Source organism: Pangasianodon hypophthalmus, chromosome 23 (genome assembly GCF_027358585.1).
Source record: "Pangasianodon hypophthalmus isolate fPanHyp1 chromosome 23, fPanHyp1.pri, whole genome shotgun sequence".
Lineage (NCBI taxonomy): Eukaryota > Metazoa > Chordata > Actinopteri > Siluriformes > Pangasiidae > Pangasianodon > Pangasianodon hypophthalmus.
This window is the reverse complement of record NC_069732.1, coordinates 5,464,919-5,485,583: the sequence shown is the minus strand read 5'-3', so window position 1 is coordinate 5,485,583 and position 20,665 is coordinate 5,464,919. Positions and strand designations below refer to the sequence as shown.

At 38.3% G+C, this 20,665-nt stretch overlaps 2 protein-coding genes across 3 annotated transcripts; one reads left to right on the top strand and one right to left on the bottom strand.

The window, feature by feature from the left end:
* Positions 1-21: 21 nt before the first annotated feature.
* On the bottom strand, positions 22-8,310 carry ppan (peter pan homolog). The gene is made up of 12 exons (XM_026929816.3): positions 7,978-8,310; positions 6,598-6,768; positions 6,354-6,455; positions 5,632-5,682; positions 5,251-5,421; positions 4,989-5,065; positions 4,686-4,793; positions 3,498-3,621; positions 3,299-3,377; positions 3,090-3,219; positions 1,599-1,765; positions 22-656 (listed from the first exon to the last, which is right to left on the bottom strand). The coding sequence occupies exons 1-12, from the start codon at positions 7,990-7,992 to the stop codon at positions 229-231; spliced, it is 1,623 nt and encodes a 540-aa protein (XP_026785617.3). The 5' UTR covers positions 7,993-8,310; the 3' UTR covers positions 22-228.
* Positions 8,311-10,160: 1,850 nt separating this feature from the next.
* angptl6 (angiopoietin-like 6) lies at positions 10,161-20,504 on the top strand. 2 transcript variants are annotated; one of them, XM_026929817.3, is made up of 7 exons: positions 10,161-10,482; positions 11,834-12,356; positions 13,774-13,911; positions 14,007-14,214; positions 17,834-18,027; positions 18,792-19,062; positions 19,398-20,503. In XM_026929817.3, the coding sequence occupies exons 2-7, from the start codon at positions 11,868-11,870 to the stop codon at positions 19,604-19,606; spliced, it is 1,509 nt and encodes a 502-aa protein (XP_026785618.3). In that variant the 5' UTR covers positions 10,161-10,482; positions 11,834-11,867; the 3' UTR covers positions 19,607-20,503. The 2 variants fall into 2 exon arrangements, with proteins under 2 accessions (XP_026785618.3, XP_053084201.1); XM_053228226.1 differs by lacking the exon at positions 10,161-10,482 and having other exon boundaries at positions 11,838-12,356; positions 19,398-20,504.
* The last annotated feature ends 161 nt before the right edge of the window (positions 20,505-20,665 follow it).

Genomic DNA, 20,665 nt, shown 5'->3' with positions numbered 1-20,665 from the left:
ATTTCAAGAGAATCACAGCAATTTTATGAAAGACTCATTATTTATTGCTATAAATGCAATAAACATTCATTAACATTTTTACAAAACACAAATTTATCTTTAGATAGATTGCAGTCTTTTCGCAGATGCTTTAGCAGATTAGCAGTTCAAACTGGCAACATCGCCACCACCAAGTTGCGCTCTGCTAGTGCAGTCACTGCTGTGTAGATCCTGGCTCATGTTTTATCTTCACCTTTTTTCCTTCTTCTTCTTGAAGTCCTTCTTTGTTTGTCCTCCCCTCGAGCCTCCTTTAAATGCAGAGCCGGTTTTTGGTCTTTGTCCTTTCCCCTTTGAACTTTGAGCCCCCCTTTTCTTTTCCCCAAACCTTTCCCCTTTGTTTCCTCCAAACCTCTTTCCTCCTTTACTCTTCCCAAACCGGCTGCTGACCCCTGCCGTTTTTCCCGCTCTAAATCCTTTGTTTCCTGCTGCAATTTTTCCCATGTTCTTCCCGCCAAACTTCCTACCAGCAAAGTTTTTAGCACCAAAAGAAGCCTTGCCAGTAGGTTTGGATCTGGATTTGTCTTCACCAGGAGCTTTTGACATAGACAGTTTCCTCTTCTTAAAGGGCATGCGTGACTTGCCTGGGCCATGTTTCCTCTTTGCAGTGGGGAACATATCTGAAAGAATATGAAAAGTGAAGCAGAGTCCCTAGAATTTACAACAAGCGTCACAAGTATGTGATGCATCTGCCTAGAGCACGGGTGTCCATTCTTATCTGCAGAGGTCCACTGTGGGTTCAGGTTTTCATTCCAATCAAGCAGGAGCCACATCTGATTCCACCTGTTTAATCAGTTGAACTTGTCTTTCAATAGACCATCAGGCGTGGCTTCTGCTTGGTTGGAATGAAAACCTGTGCCCACACCAGCCCTTTCCAGATAAGACTGGCCACCTCGGCACAGAGTAAGTGACTGTATGTCTAATCCACACAAACACACGTACATTCTCTATTTGCTACCTGCATAACGCTTCAATGCCAGTATGTACAACAATGTCAGTGAAACAAAAAAAAAGCGTAATTACAACAACTGTATGACATGACTGACATGACAGAACAAACGGCAGACTTGGTGTTTAGTCCGAGTAGGGGTGAGCAATATGTCAAAAATATATTAGGATGATTCCTGAAGACATTTCTATTGTATAACATTCATCATTATGCATAGGTTTGCTAAGAAACAGCTACTAAAACAATATTACATTTTAAAAAATCGTCTGAAAAGTTCTGAAAAAGGAGGAAAATATATAATCTGTACTTTTTTTTTTTTATACAAACCGCACAAAACCGAAGATACTGTGATGTCTCAGAAAAAAGTATTAACAATGTATTACAATATTAATATTATAGTCATATTGTCCAGCCTTGATTCTATTATTACTGCATAGCTACTGACTGCTCTCGTTATCTTTCTGTAGATAAGGATTTTAAACGTGGGGACCGAAACTATTTAGAGTTATCTGTATCTAGTTACACCATTAAGACAAGTGAAAAACATCCACTTTCAGAAATGTGTTCAGCGTGTGGTTAAAGGGCTAACCAACATCTGCATGAGTGATGATACCTTCATCAGGTTCCTCTCCAACGGCCTGTCTGTAATACTCTGCCTCGTCTTCCGACTCCTCAGCTTCAGGCTGGTCCTCCTGCATCCCAGGATCCTCCACTTCACTGTCATCAGACGCAGCCCCTTCCTGCTGCCGTTTCCTCTTCATGCCCTCCAGACTCTTTTTCCTGCGCGCACACGCGCACACACACACACACAACCACACACACTTCTAATCACGGATGCCCCCAAAAACCCAATACCCAAAGAGGAACTAATTATAATATGGGTTCGATGGTTACTGAATCTTTAATAACTTGAAATGAATAGAAACGCCACCTTGATTAATAGCTCTCTCTCTGTGGCAAGGTAGCGAAATGACAGTGGCATACACACAAGCAACAACAGAGAGAACAAATAGCTCAAAAGTATGTTTGCATTTAGATAACTGTATTAGCAAGGTAAAGCGAGCAATTTAACAAAACATCTGTTGACCAATAATAATCTCTAGAAGTATATTTTAATGCTATGACTGCAGCCCTCCTCCCCTCACAGCCTCATTACAAATAAAGTAATAATAATGTGAACAGTAAACCACTTAATATTTTGCTATACCTGGTTCAAAAATCTGGCAACCCAAAAACCTAACACTCAAAAACCAATAATAATGCCATCAAAGTTAAGCCAATGAAGAGCATCAGTAACAATAATATGGTAGCAAAAAAATCTCAGACACTTATGGCTAAGTTCTTCTTCCAAAATCTCAGCTATATATTGTGAAACTCTGTGGTGGTGTGTGTCAAAGAAATGCTGACAGGTTGCACACAGAAGTGTGTTAGTTAGCTGTTAGTCACACACTTCTGAGTCAGGGTTATAAATGAATTGCTGGAGAAAGAGAGTTAGAATCTGTAAATGTGCATGACAGCAATGAGAAATTTTAAGCAAAAATATTGTCACTATTACAGCGTAAAGAACTAATGTCTTCTTCACACCCACTACTTTATTTTCTTTTCATTTTCCTTAATGCAGAGTGATGCATGACTTTCTGCTCAGTTTTTTCATTTTATATTCTGCTTTGTTACATGCGACACTGCCCCTAGTGGACACATTCACTGGATGTGCATAACACCAGGCCCTAGACCCTAGACCAGGGGTGTCCAATCTTATCCACAAAGGGCCAGTGTGGGTGCAGGTTTTCATTCCAATCAAGCAGCAGCCACACCTGATTCCACCTGTTTAATCAGTTGATCTTGGCTTTCAATAGACCATCAGGTGTGGCTTCTGCTTGGTTGGAATGAAAACCTGCACCCACACCGGCCCTTTCCGGATAGGATTGGACACCCCCGCCCTAGACGATCATCCATGCCCAATGAAAGGTGTCAATGCATTAAAAAAAATAATAAATAAATAAAATAAAAAAATAAAATAAAAAAAAAAAAAAAAAAAAAGTATGGCAAACCATCATACAGGACATCTGGCTTTAATGCTTAGTAATGTCTTAATGTTGTTTACTTGTTCTCGTCTCGTTTCTCCTTCTTCAGGGCTACGTTTTGCTCCTGCTGGCTCCTGCGTTCTGCTTTCTCCTTCAGACGGGCCTCCTTCCTCCTCAGAATCTCCTGAATCTCCTCCTCGCTCTTTGTCACTACAAAAAGCAAAAAGGTACTCAGTACTTAAGCACCCCCGGCCGCATGTACTCCTGCCTGTATTAAGAGGGAACTCACTAATAGAATGATAAAGCACGTTCCCCTCTCCCATGCCTTCTACAATCTTTACCAGCTGCAGGGTCATTCTGGGTCCAATCTAAACAAAAAATAAATAAATCAATCAATAAATAACATAAAAATAAAGATTCGACCTGTCACACAAATTATATAGTAAAGAATGGCTCTAATGACTCTAATCGACCCTCCTGTTCCTCACCTCAGTAAGTCGGACAGCGCTCTGCTGCGACCTCATGTTCCCGCGCCCTGAGTACACCTGAGGCAGCTCGGTGATGTTGTGCTCGCCGTCCTGCTCTGCTTCGCTCTCCGAAAGGTTTACACCCCTTACAGGATAAAAAACAAACAAAAGAGAGTTTTAAAGTACACTTTCAGAAGAAGAATCGTGCTTTAGATTTTCCATAAACTGATGCGTCAGAGCGTTTACTTTGAAAGATCACTGAGCAGTCAGTGACATTTAACGTGTCATCATTTGCATCACATGGCACAAGACAACTGTAAATTATAAATCTGTTTTTTATTCAAAGACACAAAAGAGAATAAATCTAAGCACACGAAAACAAACAGTTCTGTGCTAAAGAGACCTTTAATCCAATCAAAAATGGCAAGGCTGTTCCATCTTGGGGCGGAGCAAATTTCCAGCTCAGAAAACTGTAAACAGAAACCATGCGGTGCTTTCACACTTGCGTATTTTTCCCCAGGAAAAAGCCCTGACTGGAGCACCTGGTGTGCTGATACGGTTATATAATGCACACTGTAACCATACCAACAGTCTTACCAGTCCTAGCTAGTGTCTGTTAACTAGCCTAGCCTAGCTTGACTTCTAGGTCAGATTTATTATTATCAGTAACGAAGATGAAATAAAGATTTATTCTTTATTCAGAAAATCAGAAGAATTTGAGCTGCTTGTGTGATTTGATTGTATGCAGCCACAGTTAAAGTGGGATGATGAATGTCCCAAACAATAGACATAAACGTTATATTGCAATTCTGCGATATTGATGATGAAATATCAAATATGATCTATCAACATGTCAGCTCGCTTTGTGGAGAGGGGCATCGTCATGCTGGAACAGGTTTGAGTGTATCAGTTCCAGTGAAGGGAAATTGTAGTGTTAGAGCATAAGAAGACATTCTATACAATTTTGTGCTTCAAACTTTGTGGCAACTGTTTGGGGAAGAACCACATATGGGTGTGATGGTCAGGTGTCCACATACTTTTGACCATAGAGTGTATGCTCTAGTGTAAACACTCAGATTCACAAAAGTACAAATCAGAGAGAATATTTAGTGCCCCCTGCTGCCTGTGAAGAGAACTGCAATTCCTATGAAAACCACAGGCCTTCTCTCTCTCCTGTCTGCTCTGAAATCCTCCTTTCACCTGACTTACTTCAGAAGCAGCTCACTGATGTCCTCCAGTTTGCTCATGTTAGGGAACTTCTCCTGCAAGAGCTTCTTCACGCCCTTGCTCATGCCCACAGGGACCACCTTCAGACTGCTGCAGGACACAGAGGGGGTGGGGGACAGGTGTTAATGGAGTGTGTGTGACAATCACACATCCAGTGACGGTTTAGATAAGTGCATCAGTGCGTTTACTTTGAAAACAATCACTGAATGGTCATGTGTAAAGCTTTCATCACGTGCACTGTCTATATGATGTGACTGCACACAGCGACTCAGTAACGTTACTTACTAATGCCGAAACTCTATTTCTTGAGATGCAGGATCGTAATTCACCAACACACACCTCTTTATGTTGTTCAGGTTGACCTTAATAAAATAAAAAAAACAAAGACACTGATGAAAATATTTAATTGTGAATGGGTAAGAATAGCAATGGGACAGCTGAGAAAGCATATCAGAGTCCAAGTCAAATCAGAGGAAACCTCAGGAGACTATACATTCATCATCTGTGTTACTGTGTACAAATTCCTGCTCAACTCCTGATTTTATACCTTGTGCACGTTGATGGAAGGGAACATGTTCTGAAACATGGTAGCCATCAGTTTGATATGCATGCCCTCTATCCCAAAATTATTCAGCACCAGCAGTGGATGATGAGTAAACTGCTGTTCATGCATCCTGTGCCTCTTTAAAGATGAAACTACGTCCTTAATGAGAGTGTACTGAAAATCAAGGGAAAAAAACACAAACACATGCGTTATTTAATAAGCAGCAGGAAATTCAGTGTATTATTAAGCACTGAATCAGCAGATACATCAGTGCGTTTACTTTAAAACAATCACTTTGCAGTCAACACACTAAAATTTCATCATTTGTATCTGAATGCTTTTCAATTTACAAATAAAACCTGAATACAAAGAGAGCCAGCATACCTTAGTGACCTGGAAATGGACAGTGGGGCCTTTAGGAAGTCGTGCCAGTCTCTGCGAGAGGAAGAGTCACTTTAATTCAAGTCATTTTGATGCCACGTGCTTGCACAAGGTGCATTTAATGCATCAGAAATTGGATTCAAAATATTTAGACATTCATTAAACTCAATATGCATTCAGACACCGTTTATATCTTCATATGCATTCACGGGGATTTCAGTATTTGATCAAATTTATTAATTCTGAACAACACATTGTATAATATGCCTAAGAAACTTGGCCTTGGACCATTTCTACACCATAACCCTTATAAAGAATGCCAGAGCTGTAAAATACAATGTGCAGTTCATAATCTGCAAACATCTGCTTGTCTCTGTGCGATCACAAATAGCTAGCTGCTAGTTAACCAGCTGACATGTGTCACAGGTTGGCACGTCTGAGTCTCGTTTTTCATCATAGTACTCTCAGACCTGTCTAAATACATCATAACTGTGATTTTACTAAAATGAATTTTTTTTTCAATATATTTTTAGCTTTTATCCTCAAATATATAGTCTTATTTGTGAGATCACAAACTGTGCTCAAGGAGAAAAAGTACCACAAAAACCCAGATACAATCGATATAATCTGAATAAACCATACACAGGACTACTCATGTCCTTGAGTTCAGGACTATTTTTTAATAATAATATTTTGTCTTCCAATAAGTCTGTGTTGCTACTTACCAGGTTAACACTGTTCTCAGTTTTGGTGAAGACAAGGAAGTGCGTGACTCCCAATGGTCCTGCTGCAGTCACAAAATCTTTTAAGACGTTTTTCTTTCGAACCTGAAAAACACCGAAAAAAAAAAACACTTACGGCACTTTCACACTGGACAAAAGGAACATTCTGTCATCGTCCATGCCGTAGTGGCTAAGCACTGCAAAAATATATTTAACACCAAACGTGTGCATGATTTGGAGTAAACACCTTTAAGGACTGTGCCGTGTACGGCTCCATGACACGCCGCATGTCCATCATCAGCTGATCCACGTTCTTCCCGATCTGGCCACGGTGAAAGACAAAGGAGTGTGGCACGCTTCCGTACGTCTCCTCGGCCACGTGATTGGCAGCTACGCGTGCCTTCTTCTGGTTTTTAGTCTACAGGATTAAAAAATAAATAAATAAAAATTCATATTATATCAGACAGATATGCTGAATACACATAGACCAAGAAATCAAGTCAAAGACTGACCTAAAAAAAAATAAATAAAATGCACAATGCTCTAATGACACTTAAAATTTATTACTTAGATCAAGTTTTAGTCCTTTAATCTGTCTGTAAAGGAAAATTCTGATCCACTTGATTAAATTATTGTACAAGGTTACTAATACAATCTGAATTATTATCAACGAAACTGGCTTTTATTTGGATGTAGTGACAGCCATATCACTAAAATGCTGGAAATGTATCTGCGTCTTTAATTACTGACTATGACAGACTGCTGATGTGACCGTTTAAAAAAAAAAAAAAGTTTTTTTAATCTTCTTAAAATCAAATTGATGATGAAATATTGATGAATTTCAGGCTCAGACTGATGTAATGGCCACATGGAGGGAGTCAGGAGGCAAATATATAAAACTGCATATATATAATATATAATTTTGCATATATAAAATTGATTATATATATATATATATATATATATATATATATATATATATATATATATATATATATATATATATATGTAATGCCCTGTTTCTCTGGAAACTTCGTATATAATGATTAACTTTTACTGCAACAAGTAAAATCTGTACTAAAGTACACTACAGTTACTTCCTGGACTCTTCTTCAGAAAAATAAAAAAAGGGGTAAAAGTTAAGCAAAATACACAAAGTTTCTTTAAATGTTAGAGAAGTTTCTCTACAACTGCTGTGTTCTTTACTTAACATCTACAATAATCACTGAGGTACATTGCAGCTGTATAGAAAACTGGATATTAACTTATTCAAAATTTTAGCATTTTACTGAACATATTCCCAGTATATTATATGTTCTATAGTTATACCCAAGTTTTAATTTAAGCTTGCCCTGATTTTTAAAACTTTAAATCTCTAATTAACCTGGCTTTAACTTAACTGGCCTAATTAAACCGTTAACTAGAAACCACCTTCCTAAGGATTTGTAACTTTTTTTTTTTAGAAAAGAAGTATTGAGGTAATAAATAATTCCATGTACAGGAAAATCTCTCTAGAAGCTAACTTGTAAACTTTAGAGCCTGGAGAAGCTCAGCTAGCCCTTTAGCACTTAGCTAAGATCAGCTATGCTCTTCTGATCAAACTTAATGTTGTTTAAGTTGTTCTTACCTTGCTTTTCCCCATCTTTTCAACTGATAAATTAAACAACAAACGTTAAATAAAAAAAATCAGACTATAACATGGAGTACTATTTAATAATAAACCGCATTTTCGTTGCTAGCCCTCAGGGTTAGTTAACCGGAGCACACATCAGAAACCACGCTGCACGCCAGTGCGTGTTTCCCCACCCGCATTCTGACAAGCCCGCTCTTCTGTTCTATGATTGGCTACTCAGTTCCCGCCTCCTTCATTCCGATTGGTTTAGGTTAACGGTCAAGCTCATTGATTGGCTAGTTAAGCCGGGCATAATATAGGAGGCGGAAATTTTAGGAATACGGGTTGGAAAAATAACGAGACGACCACGCCAAGACCTGCAGAGCTTACTGCGCATGCGTGCTGCAGAATGTGAGGAGAAAGCGAAGAAGAACTGCTCGGTGTGCTTGTTTCTATCGCCACCGTGTGGCCAAAAGGAGAACAGCTCCGCTCATATATACATCAATGATGGTTGCAGTCAGAAAGTGTGGAATATGGCGGATTAAAGGGATTCAAAGTTTTAAAAAATGGGACGAATGAAAACTTGTGTATATAAATTTAATTTCTAGGCCAAAATGAAAATTCAAAGTTAATAATAATATTTGATATTTCATGTACACAGAGATATATATGTTTTGTGAACGTTGTGTATCAAAATGCAAACAGTAAAATTAAGAATATGTTTAATGTGAGAATGTATTAACAACAACAACAACAACAATAATAATAATAATAATAATAATAATAATATAAAACTGTAAGAAGTCTACATGAGATTACTGCTGACCTTTTAAAAAGCAAAGGGTCGTCACACCAGAAATCGGCTTTGTTTAGCTTGTTGCGGTTTACTGCTTTTAATATAGATTTATTTTATGTAGAAAGAGTTTCATTTGAATATTTTTGAAGGTGTCTTTGCTTAGCATTTCTATATATGTGCCTTTTACTTTTATACATTACTCTATATTATAAATTGTATGATTTATCATTCTGACATCATTAATGCATGAAAGTTTAAGCAGTACATTTGACATTTGCATGAATAAATGCATAAAGATATTCATAAAGCATTCTGGTTTCTGTGTAAATGAAACATCAGTATGTAATTATCAGGTGTGCAAAGCAAATGTAGGTCTACATTACTGCTCTGGCAATTACATGTAAGTGCAAATGAAAGTGTGTAATGTCTGTTTTCCTGTTGTCTGTGTTAATAAAGTTATGGAAGGACCTGATAGGCTGCAGCAGCTTTCCTTGTTGTGTCATTAACACGCCAGAGTTTCTCATAATTCTCATATATTCAGGATGGCGCCATGCTACTGGCAGCCAGTTACAGTTCAATTCAATTCAATTCAATTTTATTTGTATAGCGCTTTTAACAATGGACATTGTCACAAAGCAGCTTTACAGAAATAAATAGATTCAAATTGAGTTAAACCAAAGTAAATTATAAATATTGTGAATTTATCCCTAATGAGCAAGCCAGAGGCGACAGTGGCAAGGAAAAACTCCCTGAGACGACATGAGGAAGAAACCTTGAGAGGAACCAGACTCAAAAGGGAACCCGTCCTCATCTGGGTGCTAACAGATAGTGCAATTATAAATAATTCCCTTCTATACCTGTGCACTACATGGACAAATAGTGCAATTATGCAACCAGTTTTCACATGAAGTCCGGTTTGTTAAACCTGTCCACTGTCCACTGATGGAGTCCTGAGTACAAAGCTGCTCGTGGCAATCACAGCCCCAAAGCCACTCCTGTCTCTAGAGACACTTTTACCTAAATACATTCAGTATTTCTACTTACCTACTACGTATCTACTACGTATCCTTTTCTTTAAACTCTTCTTCTTTGGTTTTCACAACTTTTTATTTGATTGGTCATGTAGTTTTTTATTTATTTTTCACTCTACAGTGTGAATTTCCCTCTATGATTAATAAATCGATCTATCTATCTATCTATCTATCTATCTATCTGTCTGTCTATCTATTTAAACTTTTCGTCCTGGAATGGAGAAGGAGGTCAGGACTGTGTGGACACTGAGGAGAGAGACGACGTGCCATCAGGCTGCTTTGTAATTTACTCTGCCCTTTGTTTAGAGAGGCCGAGACAGGGGAGTGATTTTACTACTTTAAGACCCCACTGTCAGATTGTGTGTGTGTGTGTGTGTGTGTGTGTGCGTATGTGTATCTCCCATCCTGCACTTCAGTCACGAATCTCTCTGTAGTCTAGACAGTGCAGCGAAGACCTGGAGCCACTGTAGTGTGTAGTGTTTCTGCCACCTGCGTTTTTACTTTTCTTTATTTCTTCATTTTTTATTTTATAAATTTTGCAGAGGATTCGCTTTCGTAGCTGTTTTTTTGGTTTTTTTTTTACACATTACGGTTTGCACTGAATGCAGTGTGACCCACCCTCAGCTTAACCTTCTTCTTGACGACAGAAATTCACAGGACACCAGCAGAAATTTTCTTTATTTTTGTTATAAGGTAAGATATCATATCTTACATGTGAGAGCAAAAGTTTGCACACCCTTATAACAATATTTAGAAGACAATATAAAACTTTACTTTATATTGATACGACTGTTAGTTTGTTAGGTTTCACAAATCATCACAAGTATATTAAAATAGTCAAATAGTGGAAGTAAAGATATTAAGTAGTGGAAAATTACATTTATTTCAGTTAAAAAATTTCTATTTCCCCTTCTGCTTGTGATAAAAATGTTCAGTAATGACTGTGTTTGTAACGTATACCAAACTTTGGCTATAACCCATCTATTACTGCTTACAATCGCTTTCATATCCTTTAAAGAGCTTTTGGTTCCTCTTAGCTGTAAAATTAAACACATCCTCCCTGTTCTAACTCTTGTAAATGGTATAAACTGCATTTTTCAGATCAGGTCTGCAGACTGAGAGGGTCCGGCAACTATTTTTTTGGTGATTTCACCCTAAGTTTAAGATTTTTTGTAACGTTTCATGGTTAATTTCTTGGAATTGATCTTTTATCACAAGAGAGATGCACAGTTGTCTTTAATCAGCCAGAAAGCAGGGATGAGGATGTAAACCGTTCAGTCATATGGGCCAAATTTAATCCAAAAACTGTTTTGTTTTACACAAAAAATTATGTATTTTCTAGCGAAATTCTAATACATAGAATTATATTTCAGAAATAAATTAAGTATTAAAATTTTAACATAAAATGTTCACGAAAATAAAAAGCCAGTAATTATTAAAAATCCAATTAAATCCCTATTTAATATTTAAAATGACATACTTACTTTTTTTTTTACTTATTTGTTGTATTCTATTTATTTACTGATTTATTTATTACTTGATATTCTCACCTTTGAGCCATATCTAGAGATCTGTAGCTATATATCTGCTAATATTTCTGAGATTTTTGTTTTATATTATGTATTATTTATATTGTAAAGAGGTTATAATCTCTGGATAAATCATTAAGCGTATTTAAATGAAGTCTTCACTTTTCTCATTAGCTTCAGCATAAGCTTCAGTTCACATGAATATGCATCATATTAAAGTTTAGAACACTGAGTGTGTGTCTTTGTGTTTATATGTATATATTTGTGTAGTTGGAAGTGCATTGACTGTGAACCTTTGACCATGGAATGAGGATGAGTGTTGGACTTTTTTGTTGACTGTAGTTCTGTTTATGTTGACATGCTAATTAACTCTGCAATCAGCTCCTGGCTGCTGGAGTCAGACAGAAACATCTGGCATGCGTCAAAGCTGCAGAGCATCTGGATTAAAGTAGAACAGAGTTGAGCTGAGAGTGTAACTGTGACCCAAAATGCTTTTTTTCCCACATCTTTTTCAGCATTAGATTACAACAGGAGACATTTAACACTACGATGAAGACACATATAAGGCGTGCACTGTCTCTCCTCCTGCTGATAGCGTGTTTAGTGAAGTTTGGCGTAAATGGTGTTAGCGATGCACCTCATCCTGACACCACTAAGAGTGAAGGTGCTCCGAAACGACCGTCACGCTCCTCTGAGCCCAAAGAGGGCCGTTGCTCGTACACCTTCATCGTTCCCCAGCAGAAGCTGAAGGGGGCGCTGTGTGTGAGTACCGAGATGGCGCGGGCCAACGGCTCTGAGACTGCAGACCTGCGTGCTCAACTCAGTAAACAGCAGGAGCAGCTGGAGAGTTTGCGTGTGCGTCTGGAGCAGGAGGGGGCGCTGGCAAGCGAGGTGAGCACCCTGCGCAGAGAGAGCAGCACCATGAACGCCCGCATCACCCATCTGTACGCCCAGCTTCTGCACGAGATCATTAACAAGCAGGAGCAGGCAGCGGAGCAGCGACGTATGGAGGAGCTGCTGCTGAACACCACCTTACAGGTAGTCTCGGCCTTCCATATGAGTGCAGACAAATCATTGTTTAGATTTCTTGTTCCATCCCAATAGTTATAGGAGCAGTTTGTAATTTTGAGAGTGGCATGTATAAACATGATAGCAGGGCTAAGCCACCCTGGGTTTCAAAGACTAAAAACAGATCAGTGTAAGGTTTCATTTTTGGCATCAACATCACATCATTTGCTGTTAATGAATGTCTTAAGGTGGAATTTTTGGACTTTTGTGGAACTAATTGCAATAGCACCACCAATGATCAAAAGAAAAATACACAGAATGGTATGAAGGAGTGACTCTGGGGTTTATATCTTTCTAGCCCAGACTGTGACATTTGTGTTGGGTGATTACACAGAGTGACATATTATATTAGTATATTATATCTCATATTATTCAACCTGTTCGCTGACACATTCGTAGCACGTCATCAGCAGATGATCAAGAAGGCACATGTGACATACAGTCATAGGTGTAATGAACACAAAATTTCATTTGGAGGAGAAACTAAAAGAACATACACTATATGGCCAAAAGTATGTGGACACCTGACTATATGTAGTTCTTCACCAAACTGTTGCCACAAAGTTGAGAGCACACAATTGTATGGAATGTCTCTCTATGCTGTAGCATTTACAATTTCCCTTCACTGGAACTAAGAGGCGCAAACCTGTTCCAGCATGACAATGCCCCTGTGCAAGCGAGCTCCATGAAGATATGGTGTGTTAAGGTTGGTGTGGAAGAACTCGAGTGTCCTGCACAGAGCCCTGACCTCAACCCCACTGAGCACCTTTGTGATTAATCGGAACCTCCTCAACCAGCATCAGTGTCTGACTGGCTTAATGGGCAAATCTCCACAGCCACACTTCAAAATCTGCAGAGTGGTGGAGGTTATACAGCAATGCGGGACATATTAATACCCATGGTTTTGGAATGAGATGTTCAACAAGTACATACTGTATGTCTGAGATGGTCAGGTATCCGCATACATTTGGCCACATACTGTAGACTCAATCAAAGTACAAATGACACAAAAGGACGGATGACAGAACTGTAAGTTTCAGCATGTGCCCAGCAGAGCATTACAGACTTGCAAATTTTTAAAAATAATTAGAAATCACGAATGCAGCTACCTAACCTGCCTTTAAGTGTGTGCACAATATTTTGCCCCACATCATTCTTCTTATCCCATCAGTGAGACCGTGTGATATAATGTATTGCTCAACACTAATCATTTCATTGTTGAGATAATATATTGACAGATATTAGATTTTAATCCTCACATCTAATATCAAGATCAGTCATCGCGGTTCTCTACTAGCCTTATTATCATGTAGCAAGGAGAGCAATTTGGCTAAATTCCTTTTCTATTTTTTTGTGTTTCCCTGATTTCTGATCTCTCTGACTTCAGGTGTTACAGATATCCAACAGTTACAGAGAGCTGGAGAGGAAGTACGAGGCACTCACTTCTCTGGTGAACAACCAGAGTCAACTAATGACACAGTTGGAAAAAAGGTGTCAGAACAGCGTTGTCACCAAACCACAGCAGGTGAGAGGCTTCATCGGTGTATTATACAGTAATAATCAGCTCAATATGTACTGTATGTCATACATCACTGGAGTCAGACAGACTATTTGATGCAGGAGGCTGAATCATCAGCGGTCGATCAGTCCAGCATCGTGCAGAACGAGACCTCCGAGCCTAAACATGAAGTCAGGAACATTCAGAGAGACCAAAGTGCCCCTCTGCTACAGAAACAAACACTGCAGGAGATTCATGGCCTCCTCACCACAGCAACAGATCTCCCTACAGAGGCACCATTCATCAGTTTCCCTGCCACTAAGTCTCCAGGTTTGTAAAACTGTTTGTGAAACTTATATGTTATATTAAAAAACTTGGGAGACATGCAAACTTCATTGAAAAGAGTTATTGCATCATAAAATAGTTGAGCCAATCAGAATCCAGTATGCACATACACATGATTTCTCACATGATTAATTCTTCACGTGTTTTCACATGTAATTTTTGCAAAATTAATTAATTTTCACATCATTTTCATTGATTTTCTCACCTGTATGTATAATGTTCACATTTGATATTACGTGCCTTTACATAACATGTTGAAATGCACAATTACATGTTTTTTCTCATGTGTTCACATATTGTTCTCATAATAACAAGTGTATGCCATTTATTTTTTCAACAGGGAGGTTCTGGGCTTTTTCCTGTGTCTAATGACATTTTTTATGGAAACGCCTAATCAATCAATCAATCCATTGTACTAAAAATGGCCTTAGGGAGATTTTAAAAGGCAATTTAATTACAAATCTTTTTTTTTTTTTTAATATTATGTGTACATGTATTAATATGGCAGATATTGGACGCACATATTGGACTTTCTGATCTCTCACTCGGAGCCTTAAACACTAAACTGCCACTTTCATGGTATTAAATATTGAGTGTAAGTTACTGCCAGACATTTATTGTCACAGTTCTTGCTGTTTTGCAAATCAGTACTTATCTGAATACTTCATTAATTTAAAAACACTTAATTTTCTGTACTATATTTAGAATTTGTGTATTTAAGGAGTGTGAGTGTGTATGAAGCTGTATCAGTGCTCCTCGTGTGGTCTGCAGAAACCCTTTGTGTCAGTGACCTAGATATACACGCACACACACACTAAACCAGTGTAAGCCCTTGTATTATAAACTGATGACACCAGTTATGTGACTTTGCTTCCCTTAAAACATTGTGAGATTACAGGGCACGGTTTAACACAGCTGTTCATTTCACAGCCACACCTTTCACAAATTACACTCAGCAGTGAGATGGGTGTGAGAAATAGCAACAACAGCTTTTATGCAGGGGCTAGGGTGTGGCTACATTTTCCCTATCAGTAAACAGAAAAAACTAATTAAATTTAAAAATAAAAATGATTACTATTATTATGCTGCTTTATATATAAATAATTCAAGTGAATTTAAATTCAATTTTATTTATATAGAACTTTTAACCATGGACACTGCCACAAAGCAGCTTCACAGAAATACAGATGTAGATTTAGATCCTTACTGAACAAACTAGAGGTGACAGAAGTGAGAAAACATGATGAAGAAACCTTGAAAGGAACCAGACTCTAAAGGGAACTCATCCTCTGCTGGGAGATACAGGATAATGTGATTAGTAGGATTATTAGAGTCATTGCTCTTCCGTAACTGCATACTATAACGTCAAACAGTACTACTGAGTGTGTTGAAAGAATCTTCAGTTGGAGCATCGGGGTCTTTTTTGATTTCAGTCGAGATTTTAGCTTTAAATCTATAGTATTCAAGTAAAGTTTTCCACTGTATAATGCATGAGTTTTCAGTAAGTGCAATCTTTAGGATATCCAAGTGAAACTATCAATCCACAGCAATGAGAGAGAGAACCAAACAGAGAGAGAACAGATTATTAGCTATGCTCTTGTCCTATATTGGTTTAAAATGGTGTACATTGTGATCAGAATGAAAGCAGGGATTCCAGCAGGTCTAGCTTTAACAGCATAACTAAAAGGGAGAGCCGGAAAATAACACAGGCATGAGGGCACAGTAGGACCATTAGAAGATTTTTACAGCTCCCTCTATCTCTGTGTGTGTGTGTATGTGTGTGTGAGTGATGTATGATGCTCAATATCAGTGATTGTGGGCTTTGTGGGAGAGTGATGTTGAACATTCCTCCATGGTGCACAGATAAAAGAGGTTGAGAGATAGCTTGTGTGCATGACCTTTCTGTGGATTTAATAAACATCCCAGAATTCCAAGCAGCTTGGCTCCTTTACACCACTCATTAGACAGTTTCCTCACAACCTCCTTAGGACAGATGTTTAGGAAAACTAGCTTCAGCAATCGATCCACGGATGGTCAGTGTTCACAGTGTGATTAATATTATGAAAAGAATGTGAATGGTTTCTTTTTGAGCTAAAAAAAAATCAATACCTTATATTTAAAAGAGGATTAAAGCCACACATCATGAAATGCTGAGGCCCAAATTTGATATTTGGTGTTTACAGTGTCTTTAACCCCCTCATGAGTTATCAGTGAATCCAGACTTACATTTCTTACTCATTTTATTTTCACTATCGTTACAGAGTAATTTGTAATTGTTACTGAATAATATGATTTAAGATGACTTTAGAATTAAGTTCTTACAGACATTGCTTGTGGAATGAATCTTGTGGAATGAATTTTTCTTGATAAATTTAAGAGCTACACTTAAACTGAGCTGTAAGCATAGTAGATGAATGCTGAGTCAGCGTATCCTTTAAACCACGAGCACATTTTCTTCACAAGTGAGCACACAGAATTAACAAAAACTTTGGCCTTTGTTTTTGTTAATTCAACAACTCAAAATAGCATATTAAAAGCATGATAAAATAGCCTACATCCCACACACATACAGTATAATGAGTTTATGATCTGAGTGGAAGCCATAATTTTAAATTAAACCAAAGTTTCATGCAGCAATTGCTTGCCATTCTCTCATTCATATCATATTAGGTTTTCTTTAAATATTTCTTTTCTTTTTCTATAATTTGTTTTAAATTGTCTATTACGTTGATGTTACATTTGACAACAGTGATGTAACTTTTTAAAGTAAAAAAGAGCAACTCTGAATATGGTCCATAATGAAAAGAGACAAAGGGGGATGTTTAAACCCCAAAGGAGAAGTAAACACTGCTGATTCTAATCATGAATCAGTCACACACGCTGACTGAGATGCAGTCTATTAGTCTATTCAGTCTATTCCTTTTAGTGCTTCAGTGAAAAAAAGTAAAATTCCTGCATTTGACACTTTGCCTCACGTCGTTTATTCCAGGATAAACATTTTTCAATTAGGCCTTTTGTGACAGTTTCTTTGAGTGGTAAAGTTGCTCTAAACTTGCTCGCTGTTAAACCGCAAAAAACAAAAGTTGCTGAATATATTTGTGAGTCACACCCCAGGCCAGCTTCCTGTTTTAAGTCCAAATTTAAGGCACAGCCACCAGTAGAAATAACCTGAGAGGTTAATTGACAGCTTTCATTCTCCTTGACAATTTTTGTTACCTAAGATCACATTAACCCCGTGTCTCCTTAGGGTCTGAGGAATCGTCCCCACCTTTTCCCGCTTTACTGCACCACTGCTGACAGATCAGGACAAAGCTTGTCTCCACACTGCATATGCCTACTGTTAAATTCTCCAAATATGTTGAACGTCCACCATAGTTACTGCAGAAATGATAATGTAATAGAATGAGCACATTAATATAAACCTATGATTTGTCTTGCAGCTGTCACTATTCTCTGGCTGCTGTTATAGAAAATTAATCAACACCTTCTAACCAATCATAGTGGAGAATTCAACACTGTGGTATAAGTGTTATTTAACAATGTCAAGTTCTTTCATGGGCTAATAATATCATTAATTTGGCAAATATGGCTTCTGTTGTTGCAGGGCCATGGCAAGACTGCCAGCACGTCCTGGACTCAGGAGAAAGCAGCAGTGGCATCTATCTGCTGCGCCCAAGCAACTCTAACCATCTGTTTCAGGCATGGTGTGAACAGAGCCGCGCTCAGGGAGGCTGGACCGTCATCCAGAGAAGACTGGATGGCTCTGTCAACTTCTTCAGGAACTGGGATCAGTATAAGGTTGGTTCAGCATTTTCTTTCTATCCACACAGGTTTTATCCAGGCAAATTAGTTAATGGGAATATACAATATGTTATAGTCCCATTTGGTGTTTATAAACAAAAAAGATGTCACATTGCAAGATGTGAAACCTGATTGCAAAAAGACTTGAGTAGTCGCAACCTGATGCTACTTGGTTATAATCTATCAAGAACTTTATTTAGGAATGTGATTGACATTAGCTAAAATGTTATCCACTTATTATTATGGATTGCCACTAAAAGAAAGGAAACGAACACTTTCAAATGGTGTAAAAGATCTAAAAGATCCTTACGGCTTGACGTCCTGTCAGTAGTTAAATGCTGCTAAGCAGCTGCTCAGCAAAGGCCAGACATATATACATATCTAATAGAACTCAGAGTATTTATACTAGAGAATAATTGAAAGCATATAAGTCTCCTGATGCTTACAACTTTGTGGCGTGTGGGCACGTTTAAGATGTAATGTTTTACATATTAGTCTATCTCCCGGCACCAAGTCACAGCTCACCCCACACACAGGTGAACACTCTGTGTGATCACGCATGCACACCACAGGCAATTACTATACCAGGAGACTACACTGGAAGCCTGACTCAAGCACCTATATGGCTCTGAGGGTTTTCTATATACCTTTGTGTTCTGTCTCACTTTTATGCTTTTTTAACAATCTGAGCGCAGTTTATGAAACAGGGTGATATCCTGCTTAAATTTAATCACAGTGTGAAATTTCCACCTTTTACACAGCAAGGTTTTGGGAATCTGGATGGTGAGTATTGGCTGGGTCTGGAGAATCTCTACTGGCTGACCTCACAAGCTTCCTACAAGCTCCGAGTGCACATGGAGGACTGGCAGGGCCGGCAGGCGTTCGCAGAGTATGACAGCTTCCACATAGAGCCTGAGAGCGACTGGTACCGCCTGAGACTGGGATCCTACCAGGGCACCGCTGGCGACTCACTTTCCTGGCACAGCAATAAAGCTTTCACCACACTCGATCGCGACAAGGACGCCTACTCAGGTAGCCAAGCGTTAGTGAATTTTTTTTTTATTCACTTCTCAGTCTTAACCCTTCTTAACAATAAATGTAATGCTCACTGGGTTCCACTGAATTTAATTTGCAGTAGAATTTTACTCAAAATTCCTTTAAGTAATCCTTTTATTAAGTTAGCTTATGTCAGAAGGCTAGCTAGTGTTAGCAGTGAAGCTCATTATCATTTATGAATGTGACTCAAAAACACACCCACATTTCCATATACAGTTTACAGTATACTCAAATACAGTACATGCCTTCTGTGGTATGTGATCTGCTCTTGTTACATTGCATGATGGAGTCTCCTGTGCATCCTCCTGCAGGTAACTGTGCTCATTACCAGAAGGGGGGCTGGTGGTACCACATGTGTGCTCACTCGAACCTAAACGGGGTTTGGTACAGAGGAGGCCATTACCGCAGCCGCTACCAGGATGGAGTGTACTGGGCTGAGTTCCATGGAGGCTCGTACTCTCTCAAGAGGGTCACCATGATGGTTAAACCCATTCAACCGATTCAAGTATTGGTGAAGTAAACCCGGATACTAACTACTGAACTCAGACGAACAGAAAGCACCTGACAAAAGTCTCAGAAAAATAAATCACTTCTGTATCATTCTGCTGGAATTGATGACTGCATCTGTTTGAAAATATAACTGAGCATTTTCTATCATAAGTTAGAAATGATAAAGATGGTAATGAGCAATTGCTGAATGAAAAACTGTGTTGTTGGCTTATTGTCAGGGGGTGTTAGTAGCCAGACCAGTTCTAGGAGGCTTTAGCCCCCTAAATATTGTTTAGCCCCCTCAGATAACTGTACATTATTTGTTTAAATCATCCATAGTTTTTCTGATTCATTTTTAATTATTCAACCATGCCATCATGTTTCCTAATTCACAATGGGCCCCATTCAGACCTGTCCACCTTCATGCATTGTGTGTGTTTTTTCAGGCTTATTTGTAAAAGGTTTAAGTATAAGAAAATCACAGATTCATTTTCTCAGTCAGTTCTGTTAAAAAGCTGTTAAATAGGCTTATATGAAGTGTCAAATCTAACTTTTTTTTTTTTTTTTTTTAATAATTTTAAGGTTAATGATACTTAGAAAGCGATTGAAAATGCTGTTTGCTGTTCATGCAAACACACTCAAACAGTGCAGTCTTGATAAGATCTTAGTAAAAACTGGAATGCATATATATGTGGGGTTTTTGGGTATCCACCAGGCCCTTGTGGGAAAGGAACAGTTTTAGTGAAAATGTAGACACTAGAAAAGGTTACATGTACACTTTCTTATTAGGAGCTGTATGTAACACCTCCTTCCTAGAACAGGAGGAAGAACAGGGTAGGCAGGTCTGCTTATTCATCAAAGTTACATAAATAACTGAAGGATGTCAACCAATAAAACTGACAGACAACATCAAAAAAGTGATTTGAGTGCAAATGATTATTTGATCTCACCCATTAGTCCCTTATTTACATGTGATATGCATATGACACACCCCAACTGGTTCATTTTCACAATATCACAATACATAAATTTAGGTGTGTTTCATGTACACATACTCAAATACATCTCATTTACACAAAACACACAATAA

Bases quoted from the DNA above. Each gene is read 5' to 3' on its own strand.
- ppan (XM_026929816.3), bottom strand. The intron at 5,422-5,631 runs GTATGCTGGCTC...CTTGATTTTCAG, and splicing joins TCCATTTCCAGGTCACTAAG to TACACTCTCATTAAGGACGT. The intron at 1,766-3,089 runs GTAAACAACATT...GTGTGCGCGCAG, and splicing joins GAGAAACGAGACGAGAACAA to GAAAAAGAGTCTGGAGGGCA.
- angptl6 (XM_053228226.1), top strand. From the start codon at position 11,868: ATGAAGACACATATAAGGCGTGCACTGTCTCTCCTCCTGCTGATAGCG. The intron at 13,912-14,006 runs GTGAGAGGCTTC...TATTTGATGCAG, and splicing joins TTGTCACCAAACCACAGCAG to GAGGCTGAATCATCAGCGGT. The intron at 18,028-18,791 runs GTTGGTTCAGCA...CCTTTTACACAG, and splicing joins GGAACTGGGATCAGTATAAG to CAAGGTTTTGGGAATCTGGA.